The sequence below is a fragment of the Equus quagga genome, chromosome 4, assembly GCF_021613505.1.
Source record: "Equus quagga isolate Etosha38 chromosome 4, UCLA_HA_Equagga_1.0, whole genome shotgun sequence".
Classification (NCBI taxonomy): domain Eukaryota; kingdom Metazoa; phylum Chordata; class Mammalia; order Perissodactyla; family Equidae; genus Equus; species Equus quagga.
Window position 1 is genome coordinate 98,759,059 of NC_060270.1, and position 15,155 is coordinate 98,774,213.

At 36.8% G+C, this 15,155-nt stretch overlaps 1 protein-coding gene across 7 annotated transcripts in view; it reads right to left on the reverse strand.

The window, feature by feature from the left end:
• CYTIP (cytohesin 1 interacting protein) overlaps nucleotides 1-15,155 on the reverse strand; it is a 67,129-nt gene that overhangs the window by 7,884 nt on the left and 44,090 nt on the right. For 6 of the 7 annotated variants that reach the window (XM_046659070.1, XM_046659067.1, XM_046659068.1 and 3 more), the window contains 5 exons: nucleotides 11,343-11,392; nucleotides 11,055-11,109; nucleotides 7,553-7,655; nucleotides 7,249-7,342; nucleotides 4,317-4,386 (listed from right to left, as the gene is read on the reverse strand). In XM_046659070.1, coding sequence (XP_046515026.1) covers nucleotides 4,317-4,386; nucleotides 7,249-7,342; nucleotides 7,553-7,655; nucleotides 11,055-11,109; nucleotides 11,343-11,392 — 372 coding nt within the window. Of the gene's footprint in view, nucleotides 1-4,316; nucleotides 4,387-7,248; nucleotides 7,343-7,552; nucleotides 7,656-11,054; nucleotides 11,110-11,342; nucleotides 11,393-11,481; nucleotides 13,294-15,155 lie in introns of those variants that run through there. The other variant, XM_046659066.1, reaches the window with a different exon arrangement.

The window sequence follows — 15,155 nt, forward strand, 5'->3', positions numbered from 1 at the left end:
AGATAAATCAAGAAACTAAAATATGTCTAACAGAAATACCAGAAGATAATTCAAGGAATGGTGAAGAAGGTATATTTAAAGAGATGGAGCTGATAGCTTTCCAAAAATGAAGAAAGTCACAAGTCTTTAGATTGAAAGGGCACTGCAAATTCTAAGCAGTATAAATGGAGAAATGAGTCCAGACCTTATCAAACTGTGGTGAAACTGTAGATCAATAAAGACAAAAGAACATCTTAAAAGCAACCAGAAAAAGATGAACCAGTGCCACAAATTGAAATACCAGTTTTTGAAAAGACTCAAAAGTAGAAAATACTCTAGAGAGAATTACGAAGAATAAAAAGAAGAGAAGGCATAAAAAGTAGTACAAATAAAAATGGAACATAATCACAGTTGTGATAGAAAAGAGAAAGATGAGAAGAGAATGTTTATTATCAACTTCATGCCAGAAATTCGAAAATTTAAAAACTTTATTAACAAAAACATAATTCAATAAATAGGCCCAAAAACCAAAACCAGAAAGCCTAGGCAGTCTTATAACTAATAATGAAACTGAAACAGAGTTTAGAAGTCTTTCCGCCAAAAATGAGGCTCAAGCACAGCTAATTCAGATAGCGTTACAAGAACTCTACCAAAGGGGAAAAAAGGGGAAGATAGTCCCCAGATCATGCTAAAAGTCCAGTAAACTGGAGACTAAAACTAAAGGAAGATAGACTGAGAAAAGAAAATTACAGGCCATTCTACCTGTAAAATGAAGCTGCCCTCAACAGTTCTAAAGAAAATGTCAGCAAATCAAATCTGCAAGTATATAAAAGATGATTATAAATTACAGGTTGAGTTTATTCTAGAAATGCAAGAGTGGCTTTATATTAGAAAATCTTTACATGTCACTCATTGTATTGATAGATTTTTAAAAATAAACGAGAGGGTCATCTTAACACATGCAGAGAAAAGTTTTTGATAAAATTTAATACACAAGCTCTATAAAAACTATCAGCAAACTTGGTATAGAAGGGATCCTCCTTAACCCGAAAAGTATATTCATAAAAAGAACTCATTCCTAATAGAAAAGAGTCAAAAGAATTCCCCTTAAAGTCAAGAACAAAACAGGAATGCCTACTATCATAGTTCCTATTTATAATTGTATTGTAGGCCTCAGCCAGTGTAGTAAAGTAAGAAAAAGAACCCAATGTCATTCTTACTATATAGTTATTATGTTCATAGGAAACCCAAAATAATCTATAGATAATTTACTAGAAATTATATAGTTTAGCAAGGTGTTTGATTATAATTACAGCATAGAAAAATTTATTTTACATATCCATTACATTAATCTCAATTAAAAGATCAAATTTTTATAAAGAAACTATAATACGAACAAAAAATCATAAGTTACAAAGGAATAAACTTAACAAAAGATATATAGGATCTATTTGCATAAAATTATAAGACTTTATTGAAAAACATAAAGAAAACAAAAATGGTGAGATCATCCATCAGTGAGAAAATGCACACCATAAGGATATCATCTCCTAAAATTTATCTATCTATATAAAATGTGATACCAACCAAGATTCTAACGCTTATTTATGGGAACTTGACAATCTGATTCTAAAATTTACATAGAAGATCAAAAAACCAAGAATAACCTGGAAAGCTTGCCCAGTGAAATATCAAGATTTATTACCAGGTATACTAACTGAGTTTTATATAAACAAATCAACCAGTGGATCAGAATTGGGAGCCTGTAAGAAAATCCGTGCATATATGCAACTGGCTTAAAAATAGAGGTTTCGCTGCCGGTCAGTTGAGGGAAATGGAGTTCCATAAAATAATGGTGTGGGAGAACTGAGTGTTCATATGGAAAAAAATAAAATTGGAATCCTATCTCCAGCTCTATACAATAATTAATTCTGGGTGAATTAAGGACTTAAACGTAAAAAGGAAAAGCTTTAAAACTTGTAGAAGAAAATATAGATAATGCAGATTAATTATGAATGATAAACAATTAGGAGCTCGCTCATGAACAAAAATATCAAAGAAGGAATACATCCAAAGTGCTAAGGGAACGAAATATCAATTTAGAATAATACAATTACCCAGCAAAACTCTCCTTCGACAGTAGTGGTGAAATAAAGATATCTTTTTGACAAAGAAAGACCTGCTTGCCCTCCCCAGAGGAAGTACGACAGCAAGAAGGAGAGCAAGCCCAGAGGTAGGGAACAGAACACAAAAAAATGACAGCAAGCACATCAATTCAACAGGTTAGTATATTTGTATACCAGTTATTTAGAACAAAAACCTATATTTTTTCATTTCAAAAATTGACAAAATTTTCCATAAAGTAAGCAATAATAAAGAAGATGAGGTCTGACATGGACATTTAAAGCATGTTAAGGTCCTCGTGATGTTCTGGGAGAGGATGGAGATACTGAAAAATTCATACATTGTTAGAAAAAATAATAGTTATGTATATATATTAAAACTTCAAGAGAAAACGTTCAAAGAGCAGAAATTGCATAGAAGCATGAAATATGTGTTGTGCAAGACACTATTTTATTCCATGAAATATAAAACTATTTTTTACTTATGTTTTAGATAACATCACCAGTTTATTTTGTACATTTCTTTCCTTTTTCTACAAAAGGTTGAAAGAAACCAGTTTTACTTTTTTTTAAAAAAAGATGTTCACTATCTCCATTTTGAAAAAAACAAATTAACTTTTGACAGTTTTAAAAACCTACATACAATGAAGCACTGTTTCCTCCTTACAAAAATGTATAATAAAATGTTAGAGGCATTCCCTTTAAAGTCAAGAATAAGACTATCACTATTTAAAAAATACTGAAGGTCCTAACCAATGTTATAAGAGAAGAAAATAAACTAGTTGAATGATTGGGGGTAAAGGGGCAAAACTTTCATTATCCACAGATGATATGATATCTATATAGAAAATCTAAGGGAATCTACAAACATATTAGAATAAAGGCAGCTCACCAAGACTACTGGATTTAAAAATTTACACAAAAATCAACAGCAATAAGCAGCTGAAAAATTAAAAGATCATATTTACTATAGCAATAAAAATTAGAAGTACATAAGAATAAATATAATAAAAGATGTAAAAATGTGTGAAGGAATTACAAAATGTCTTTGAAGTACATAAAAGACCTGAATGAAAAGATTGAGATCCTGTGTTTGAAGTGAAAACAGTAAAGGTATCAATTGATCTCACTTATCCTATGAATGCAATGCAATTGGTGCCAAAATCTGAACTGAGGATTTTTTTCAAGGAAATTTACAAATTGAGTCAAAAAAATCACAGTGATAAGTAAAATAAGAGGAACATAAAACCAATGTTGACAAAGAAAACAGGGCTGGTTGATGAATTAGACGTGAAGGAAGAGAGGAATACAAAAGACAAAATAGAAATAGAAATATAGGAACTCTACCTCCAGTAACTAAGGGCTCAATAATTGTGAAGGGGATACTTCATGAAGAAAACTAGCAAATGGCAGCTATTGCTAAACAAAGTCCACATGAGCACCCTGCCTGCGATAAGCTGTGCAGTCTGCGCAGACAGACGCCTCCCTGCCATGCAGCGGGGAGCACTGGATAAAGAGGTCAGTTGGGGTTGGGGCAGGGGTCTGAAGGCTACAACTCAGATGCTCATGAGTGAGGGTCTGGACTTCAAGGCCTGGCAGAACCACATCAGTATAGCAAACTAAGATTTTTAAGACCCGCAAAGAGCCATTCTGGGAATTTCCACTGAAAACCCTGCATTGTCCACTAACTCCTGGAAACTTTAATTTTTCCTCTTCGAAGTTGACAGTGTGTTTGCCAATAAAAATAAATTCAAGGACAGTCACAGAAGTAGAAGGAGGTGATTTTTGTAGTAAGAATGAGGCAGAACGGAAGGACACAGAGGACGGGGGAAAAGCAAAAATTCCAGCCTTCCTGCACACACATGCAGCACTTGGGAAAATGAGAAGACCAGCTCCTCCTTCTTTGTTTTTTCCAAACAAAATGTAAATCAAGAGAGATCACAGGTGCATTAATGAAAAGTTCTTCAAATCACGTGCCTTCCTGTTGCCTTTCTGAGCCTCACAGACACACAGAGGAAGGAAGGAAGCGATTTGCACTGGTTTGTGGAATTTAATATTCCTGCGAAGGTAATTGTGTGGCTCTTGATAATTCAGCTTAGACTCATCACGACATTTCATCTTCAAGGGCTATCTCAACTCCTCAAATAGATCTTTATTCTACCGATCACACAGTCAAGGATGAAAAATGTGCCTCACTGTATTAAATTAAATTACCTTTAAAACTTGCAGCTTTGCTTCAAGCTCTGTTCTTTTGAGAATCATTGTTCCATTAAGAGTCTCTATCCTGTTTTAAGAAAAAAGAGGTGGTCGGGGGGGAGTAGCATGAATGATTCTTTTGAACAAGTACCATCCTTATGGAGTACTACACTTTGAGCACTAGCTATTTTTAAAAAGCAACATAAATGTTACGATTCTTGCAGCACTTAAAGTATCTGGACGTAGGCCAAATCTTCTGACAACATTCAGAGAAAGAAAACGGAAAAAAAACAAAAAACACCTCCCCTTGAGAATGTGGCTGAAAGTAAAGAGTCTGGTTAAGGTGTAAACTGCAGCCCATTTTAGTGAAGCCACTGTATGACAATGATGGTGTTCTCCGCTAGAATCTATTCTTGTGGGGTTTGGTTGAATCACCTCTTTCATTTAGTGAATGTTTATTGATCATCTACTGTGTTCCAGACTCTAGACCCCATGCTGAGCATGACGGTACAGCAATGCAAACAACAGGCACTAGGGACTTTCAAATAGTGAAATCAACATGCTGTTTCTTGACACAGGAAAAATTCCTTTCCTCTCTCTGATTCCAGAAGCCTTTACCTCTGTAAATTGTCTTAATTTGGAACTAGGACAAATTGAACCAGAACTACTATAAGATAATAACCTTCATATGACTCTTTCATCTCTAAATCTTTTAAGTTTATGAACTTTAATCCTAGAATTATCAATTCAGTGATGTTCTTTTCTCCCTATCTATACCAAATGTCTTTCTAAAAATAGATAGACTTGTTCTATCCTGAGTGATTTGATTTGTTTTGTGAGCTCAAGTTAGAGGCCTTTATTTTGACTACCAAGCCATCAATCTGAATAAGATAATAAATTTTATGTTTGAGTCACACACCTAAGCATTTTTAAAGTGTTGGTTCAAATTCCTTCCAATACATAAGCTGTAACTCTATTTATAAAGATGCAAGAAATTTTTCAAGGCATGGTAAAATAATAGCATTAAATGTGGAGACCAATTTTCCCTTATTTCTAATAGCATCACACCCAAAAGAATGAGACGATAGCAAGCCAAGTTGCTGTCTGCTTTTTCATGAGGGCGGTCTTGATTCTGGGAAATAGTGAGGATCCCTATAAATCTGTTTCACTGGGACTCAGCGTCAGTCTGACCCACCCAAGCAATAGATGTCTATGGGCAAAATCATAGGCAAAGACTAGTTGCTCTCTTCAGCAGTATTTGTACAGACTATCTCTCATTTTCCCGATCTCTGGATTTCTAATTGTCTTTTCCCATCACTCCTTAATTATCCACCTTAAGTCTGCCTACTGCACCCATTGGAATATAGGTTTCTGATTCTAACCACCAGCATGTTTTCTTGGACTCTAAGTGGTTCTTATGTTCTAGATTCAGGGTTCTCTGAAGCAAGAGTGCCCTCATCCTTAACCCTGAACTCACAGGATCCATAGAACTGGACTCAGTCCTCTATCACCACCAGTCATCTTTCAAAACTACTTCTACATATGCTCAAAATATCCTTTGAAGTTTTAGACTAGAATCACTGAAGAGCATCTAGTGGATTTTCTACTGGCAGCTTGCAATGAGCAGCTGTGGTGTAACCGAAGAGAATAGATCCTGGCATCCAGAGCAGGTGGTCAAATCCCAGCCCTGTCACTTACTAGATGGTTGACCTTAACACAGCCTTCATTTAAGGTCAGTCACTTCATCTGTAAATAGGAATACAACTAACCTCATAAGGTGGCTGTGAAGAATGAATGAGATTATATAGGACCCATCTTAATCAGAATAAAACCTAAACAACTTAGCCTGACTGATGAGACCCATGCTCTGCCCCACGACCAAGTCATTTCTTGCTATTCTCTCCCTAATCCACCATCCACCAATCACATTGGCTTTCTCTCTGTACCTTGAAGGTGCCAAGCCCCTTTTGAGAATTCAGAGACCTCTCCCTTTACCTGAAATACTCTCACCAGGAGTTCCTATAACTTTCCCTTCTCTTCATTTAGGTCTCAGCTCAAATTTCCCCTCCTCAGAGAGGGCCACATTAAACATCTAAGCTGAAATAGCAGCCCTCTTACTTAATATCCTATCCCATTCCTTAGTTTACTTTCTTCAGACTAGTCATCAATAATTGAAATAACAGAATTGCTCATTTTTGTAGGCTTTTCTTACCCATCTCCTTCCACAACTAATAAAGCACTAGAAGAGTCTTTGTCTTTGTCTTCCCCGAGCCTATCACAGAGCTGGAAACATAGTATTTGCCCAATAAATGTCATTTTAACAAATGAGTGAATTTCATCTTTTAACAAATTGCTAGAATCTTATTAGGGTCTAAGGATTGGATGGTGGAAAAGTCAGTCAAATTTCTCACTGGGGAGACCAGTGCTCCATTAATAAGTTTGGAATATTAGCAGGTGTGACTGTCTGTGTTACAGGGAAGGGAGGGTTGAGTAAACTTAGTTCTTCCTTCCAAATGGAACACTAGAGGAGAAATAACAATTGGCCTGAGGTATAAGAGGGAAAAACTCAGCCCTGCTGACCGTTTATTTGTTCTAAGTACAAGATTATATCAACCATGGAAATTGGACCAGTTCCTCTCCATTCAAAGAGAATGTGTGCCAGTCTAATTGAAATTTGACATAAAAAATAAAAATTTTAAATGCTATCCCTCCCACACAGACGTTTAGACTATTGATGTCCTCTGACTTCAGATGTTGACAGTATGTTCAAGTTGGAGGAAACCTTGAGAAACAAAAGGAACTGATAAAAACGTCTGTACCCAATCCCAAAGCTATGGTGCACTGCCTCCCTTCTTGTGATACTGAACAAAAAGCCTATTCATTCACTCAACAGGCATTATGAGAGACCTTAACATTTTTGAAGCCCTACAGGAAGCAGACAGATAGTTACGTTAGCAGGTTTCCTGACGATCTGATCAGGTCAACAACTTGTTTGTGGGTAAAGCCTTCTGTGCTCACTCCATTGATATTTACAAGGACATCACCTGGGAGATACCAAGAAAAATGAGCGTTAAAGCAGTTGGTTAAATAGTATCTCCTGACATGCAAATGAAACAAAACAAGCCAGCCCCAAACCTCAGCAACACAAAGGAGCTAAGAAAATCCGAAGCAACAATCACATCCTGACCTTCACTAACAAAAAGATTTCTTGCCATTTAAATAATTCCTAACATGAGCAAAAAGTCATAAATTACCAGCTTGCAGGCCAGCGCAGTGTGCTGGGCTGTCCTCCTGGATTTTGCAGATTAGTGTGCACATCTCTGAGGGGTAGGTGTTGTGGTTCTGGAGCCTGTAAGTCTGTAAAAATTAAAGTGATACATAATTACTATTCAAAAAACTCAGAATCTATTTATCCAAAAATAGAATGGTGTCAATTACCTTAAGTGGTATAATAGGTAAGTGCAAAGAACAATTTGGAAAGGCTTTCCTGAATATCAACTGAATCAAAGGCTCCGATCTTGCAATTCGACCACACAATCTGTAGCCAACCCCATTCATAAAAAACCATCTCGTTCAAGAAAGAAAGTGAGATACGACTGGCTCAAGATTTTATATCTTCAAGCCCAAGAGACCCCTGTTGCTATCATAATTGCATATTTATTAAGAAAAACTAAGTTTCTCATTTCCCGACGAGATGAAACAATAGTGGACAAGAGCAAAGAAAAATCTCTATGTGGTTCTCCCAAGTTAAAGCACTCATTACAGGAGCGTATGAAACAGTACACATCCAGCAAGGGAGAAATGCCAACAATAATTATTTCAAATCAGAGTTCTGCAAATAATGACAATCTGCCCTGCATTAATTCAAAAGTACTATAATTGACTCAATTACCTTCATTTCTGAGCGCTGTCTGGTACGCCTGCCCTGAATACTCACCGGTTCATTAGTCACCCAAGTAAATTAGAAAAAATCACGCGTTGTCTCTTGCCTTGGTTTAGCAAAAGCAGCTTGGTTTTTGGTTTTTGTTTTTTGAGTTTTTTTCAAATTGTACCAAGAACGCTGCATAAATGTTTTGTTAGATACAGTGGCCCAATGAGCTATAACAAACCTATTTTTCTTTTCACACATTTAAGTTATGAGGTCTAGTTCCATTTAGAATCAAAATCAGCATTCTGAGTTGAGCAAGTCTTTCAAACATCTGATTCCTAAAATTAAACCACATTATAGCACTGCTGTCTTATGGAGAAATTGTCTGATGTTCAATCCTTCTTGCTTTACAGACATACAGGCTCCAGAACTAAAAGTCAATGTAGAAGTGCAAGCAACTTCTAGAAACTTGCTTATGTTAACCTGTGAGGGATTTCTATCCACTCTATAAGGCATTTAGAATCCCCGTTTCTTAAAGAGAGAAGAGACATTTGAAGATCATGTAATATATTTCCCATCTATGTCAGAGACCCCTTTAATATTTCCACCAGGAAGTCTTCTTGGCATGGCCCGGATCCTTCCAGAGATGCAAAGGTAGTCTTGTTCATGTGGCACAGCTATAACATGCACTCCTTTGGGAAACCGCAGTTATAACGATTCTCATTAGCAGTGAGTATCTGCCGTCCATGTCCTGTGATCAGAGCGAGTACAGTAAAGGGGAAAACATGTTGACTGACACAGCTGGCGCCTATATATATGTTTGCAAGAAGTGTAAAATTTGTGGGTTAGAGGTAGAGACGAGAAGGCAGAGTCCCCAAAGTTTTGGAAAGTAATAATTATTTGGATATTGCTCTCTCTCTCTCTCTCTTACCCAGTCTTCCAGCTGCCATTTTTAGGGGCCAATGACAGAATGATCACCCGCACTTCTTAGAGACATAAAAGTCACATCACCCCTTCTCATGCCCAGTGATCTTCATTCTAATGCCTGTCGTGTGCTGATCTTTCACTGGGGTACCAGGCACATTATTAAGTATTTTATATGTGTTATTTCATTTGAAACTCCTAAGGATCTCATAAGGTAGCATTGAGAGAATGTCAGCTGAGGTGTGCATGAATCTAAAGTCTGTGTTCCTGTCATGCTGCATAACTCTCATTAGCAGCATAAACATAGCACCCACAGGAAACCAGAGAGGAGGTGAACTTGTTTTCTTCCAACATGGCCTTCACCTGATGGATCAAGACTCAACTATGTATTAACAATGGGTGCACAATATGGGTACATTAGACTCTATCTGGTCTTCACAAAGTTGCCAGAACATCTCTTCTATTTGATGACTTCTCCAAATCTTATGACTGGAGCTTGTCATGGAAAGCATACACCAAACAGAATTTGCAGAGGAGTGGATTCCTGCATAGTGAGGTAACACCCACGCTCCAGCGCAGAGGTGAAGCGATCAGCTCATGTTGATCTACAAACGTTCACAGTGCTGCAGCCTGTTGCTTACTAATGATAGTTTTGATTCTTGCTCCATGTAGAGTAAGTGTTTATGGCGTGGGGGAGAAACATGGGGAAGCAGTGATATATACCACAGAAGAGTAAGAAAAAAAAATCTTCATTTGTCACGTTCAGCAGGGTGAGTAGTCATTGATCCTGTTTTCAGAAGCAATTGCTGTACATCCTTGAGGATAATTCTCACTTAAAAAGAAGCAGTCACAAAAAGCACAGTGTCTCTAAGACAGAAAAGAGCATGTTTCATGTGAATGGGAAAAAAGAGACAGTACTATGGAAGAATTACAGAATTCACCAAATTTAAAAGTAGAAGAGTTCAGAAAGTAGATGGCATCTTCTTTTCTCCTATAGCCTTCTCCCTGTTCATTTCAGCAGATTCCATTTGGCTTCTTTATTCATAAGCATGTTTTACGTAGCAGCTTCCTGTTCCTAATCTTAAAGTATACACTGACTTTCCAATTGTGGGGCTGATATTCAGTCACCAAAGTTTTCTGAAAGCAGCACCAAAGCTAAGATCTAAAAAGCTGGTCTAAAAGCTGAGGTACAGTATAAAAATATGATTGTGCAAAACACATCTAAAAGAAATGCAAAAGTGTTATGGAAAAAAAACAGTAATACTTAAGCTACTACTGTCACACTTAATTGGTCTAGACTTTATTTGACCTAACTCACCATCTTTACAAATATGGCCACGAGAAAGCAGACAGCAAATAAGAAATAAAATTCTTAGGCAATTACAGAGAAACCTAAGAAGAGTGTTAAAAATTTCCTAGAGCATGAGTAGAGCCAAATGTTCCTAAGTGCTTCAAATAATAATTATAAAGTGTGGTCATTAAGAAGAATAAAGCACAAATTTCTCATTATATACAATATGAAACCTTTAGTCTTTTTGAAATGCAACAGGAGCTGTACATGAATACATGGTCTATATACACAAATGCATATGCTTTCAAGTATTTCTTGAATTCCAAAGTATAAATTTAAAATCTGATATACACCATAAAAAACGATAATGCAAAACATAAAGAAATGCAGATATATATATAATGCACATCTATAAAGAGTACAAGCATTTCTGGTCAGTCTCAGACATAAGGGAATACTGCCGCAACTAAGAACAAGGAGGTGAGCATGTCTCAGGGGTTTTTTTTATTTGCGTCAATGCTTTCTTTCATTGATAGTACCCAACACACTGAAAAACTACCAAAAACAGCCAAATCATTCTCTAATCTTGACTTCATTCTTTCTTTGTAAATATCATGACACTACCAATGCCACTTTCTTCATTAAAAGTCTGGAAAACTTGAAAGCTGCCCACCTGAATTTCAAATCCAAATGTTCCATTATCCTGCTTTTCCACAGTCACAAGCTTTCTGTAATAAAAAATTAAAAACATAACTATGCATGAAGATCAAAGTATCACATTTGGCACATACTTATTAAAAATAACTGTCAATTAAAAATAGCTGACATTTATGTAAATTGTAGTATGTATGACTCTGTGTGTGTGTGTGTGTGTGTGTGTGTGTATGCCTTATCAACAGCCTGGAGAGCTGTGTTCCTAAATATCTTGGTGAGAGACCAAAAAATAAAAGAATCTCTTTACCTTTGAGACCAGGAAAATTCACCTAAAGAACTTGATCTCGTCAAAGCAAGCTGAAAAATACAAGCGCACAGTTATTGAAAGGTCCTTAAGACACATCTGTAACATGTTCTAAATCACAAAGGACTTTGTTCTTTATCACCTTCTTTGGCCCAGCTCCTGGGAAATTGTTACGTAAAAGCAGTAATTTCCATTCTCTGGTGATAGCAAAGGATTGCTGGGAAAGGGAACATTCAGGCATTCTGTTTAAAAGATTAAAAGAGGCTCTGATAATAATACACTGTGGCAAGGGAGTTAATGTGGCAAAACTCCAAAGCTTCCAGAAAGAACTTCATATCTAATCTGTATTTAAAATAGCCTCTGAAAGATTAACCACAGTAATTTATAATCACACTGAAATCCGAAGAAAAATAACACCCATAGACTGGCATATAAAACCCAAATACTTGATAGTTTTTGGAGATGCTGATGAAATGACTGTGTTTACTGTAATAGTTCAATATGTTACTGTTTTTAGTGGGATAAAATAATCTCTAAACAACCAACTCATATACAGAAACACAAATCAAGTGAAACCTGGGACACAAAACTTCAATTCTGTTTGTAACTTATTTTTGAATTGTTTTGGAAGAGGGCGGTGAGATTTCCAGCCAAGACAGGAAAGGAATGTCAGAATGGGATAAATAATAACACCTTCATTCCTCTGCATCTTTTGGAAAAAGATTATATAAACATAAGCTTCCAGGATCCATTCTATCATTGTAAACAGAGGCAAAGTTAACAAAAGGTGGCATCTTGTTTTTTAGGTGACTGCAGAGAGTTTTTGTGTGTTTTTTGTTTCGTCTGTTTGTTTAGGAATCAACAAACGTTAATTAGCCCTTTCTCAAGTGTTAGTCCAAGGGCCCAAAACAAGCTCATGCTACTACTAGCTCACACATGGTGTTTATCTGTTAACCTGATATAGTTGTCATACATCAATGAATACATAAGATGTCAGGAGATCAATGCATAGTCCAAACAAATAAAAATAAAATGAGCAGAGGGTGAAAATCAAAAGGTAAAAGTACATAGAAGAAATTAATGCACAAATGAAATGCTCATCAGGACATTTGTTAGGAGAGAAGCCTACATCACTGTAAGGAATTCAAATTATCAGGTACCAAATGTCAACATTCTCACAAATTTTCTGGAATGGCTCAGTGTTCAGAATTAAGCCATTGGTCAGTAAAGTTAATGTAATGGAGGGCTGATCTCTTCCCACCAATTTGAGTGGTCCAGAATTCCAATTCTGGACCACAAATCACTTAAATCAACCTGAAGACTGCAATAGGAAGGCTCAGACCCCAAAAGATTCTCTAGATTTGCTAAAAAGTATCTGTTTTCAACTTATAAGGACTAACTGTGGAAAGCCTACAACAATTTGTATGGTTTGTTTCAGTCTGAATTTGTTCTGATGTGTACCATTAACAACTGTGTAATAGGCTGCCTTCTTGTGGAAGAGAGCAATAAAGTTGACATTCCCAAACCTTCTCAATCTCTCCCTTATATTGTACTCACATTTTCTTAATCTTATTTTCATTCTTTGCATCTGCTTGGCTTTTATCCTTATTTCAGATTGTAAGGCACTTAGGTAGGTCATATCTAATTATGTTATCTGTATCTTGGGTTTATATTTTAAAATATTACTCTCGTATCAATATTCATCAGATTATTCACATACGGAGGTATATATGTATATTCATATGAAGGGCATACTGAATCAAATACCTCTCTTCTATACATAATTATCCGTATGCTTTGGGCCTCTTGAGGAATGTATTTGTTTTACTTTCTACCTCAATGCCTAGCACAGGGCCTGGAATAGAGTGGAAACTTAAAATCAGCTAAATAGACAAACAGAAGTAAACTACCAGACACCAATACAAGCGAGTAAGTGCTGGAGGGAATCCCAAGTAAAATACTCATGTTCAGGAGGAATGTGTTACGATCTTCAGCTTTGCCCTTCATTATATTAAATATTCATAGGAAAAACTCAAGGGTAATCATCAAAAAATATAAAATAAAATTTAAAACTCCAAAATATGTAGCAAAATTAAAAATGAAAGGAAAGAAACAAGATTAAAAAAAAACCTCAATCCAAAAACAGCAAGAACGATAGAAAAAGGACTAGTAGAAAAGAAAGTAAATTAGTGTGTTGCTAAATGAATGAATGTTGGCAAGAATTAATGAATTATTAAAATTTTGAGCCTTTCCTCGGCAATTTTAAATGTCCTTTTGCTAGGCAAATAATCATAGCATTAATGGGAACCTCAAGATTTCATCTGGTCAACCCTCTACCTGCCTTCTGAATCAAAAATCATTCTAGATAGATTCAAATCTAAAATCTTTTATGGCTACGAAACAAATCCATGACCTCTACAGAGGAAGACACTTCCCCACCCCACCTCATGCTAACCTTTCTATCTAGCTAATATTTGTCTTATACAGTGTGAGATGCAGAGCAGATACTCAGTTCCTGCGGACTGACTGATTTGGGTTATCAGTGACACACACAAAAAATCACACTAAGGCAAATTATAAATTAGTTTCCACTCTGGATCAGCAATGAGCCTGTCTCAGGCACCTAACATTTAAATAAAAAACAATTTAAATAAATTAGGCACCATCAAATTCTCTGACACGTGCCACATCTTGACACAAAGGCTCCTTGTTTTTGATCTGGGCTGTCAGACTCAGGCATGTGGAAAGGAATGTTCTCAGGGTTCAACCTCGCTTGCACACTAAACTATCTGCCGGTGTGAAATGAAATATGTCTAATGTCTTATCAAGGTCTTCCACTTTGAAAGAAGTTTTCCCTGCAGCCCTTTCCCTCGAGTGAGCAGCCCTATTCTAGGATCTAACCAGGGAAGTCCCTGCTCCCCAGACTTCTGTCCCAGCCAGAGCCTTTCCTCAGGGTTGTAGCTACGATACCAAAACTCATGAATGAGGAACTGCTGTGCAGTGAACAGCATATGCTGGCAACAGCTGTCTTTTATTACACATTATCTAATATGAGAAATCTAGGTTTAGCGATTTGGCACGCCTGCAAACTACACATTTAATTATGACTGCAGAGTAGACAAAGCTCCTTAACCCCTTGCTGGCCACTAATATAAAGCTACCTGGGGTTTGGCTTAGGATCCCTCTTCTTTTGTTGTTAGTCAGATGACACAAAAGATCAGGCATTAATATTCAAAACGTAATATTTGCTGCTATGCAATGATTCACGACGTCCCTCTTTAGTGGAAAACCAAGACCAAATACTTCAGCTGTCAGTCTGCTAAAGATAGGATAATCTGCAACTCAGCCAGATAGCCAGCCCGCCTCAGAGGAGGTCAAAGTTCAACCCTGTAGCCACTTCTGTGGCTAAGTAACAGACAGTTACTTCCTGGTCCCCAGGCTGTGCTCTCATTTCCTGAAAGTGTTGAGGGGTGGGGAGGGAAAGGTGCTTATGCACAGAGGAGGTGTTTTGTTTTTGTTGTTTGCTTCAAAAGTCCCCAAATTTTGTGCTCTCCTCCTTTTCCAGTCCCCTACTTCACTCTCTGCAGTTCTTCCCTGAACACCACTGTTTTCTTTTCTCTTTTAAGTCAGGAACCTTAGGACACAGGGCTCCACAGACTATTCTAAGATCCAGCAAAATAATGGATCTGAACTCAATTTCCTAACTTGTAAGTACCCTGAAGGAACCCAAAGAGAATGTTGCAGCTCCCCAGGAAAGGCTCACTGTGAGCTCAACCTCTTTTTCAAGAAAAAATGTTGAATATTGACTCTAAGCAT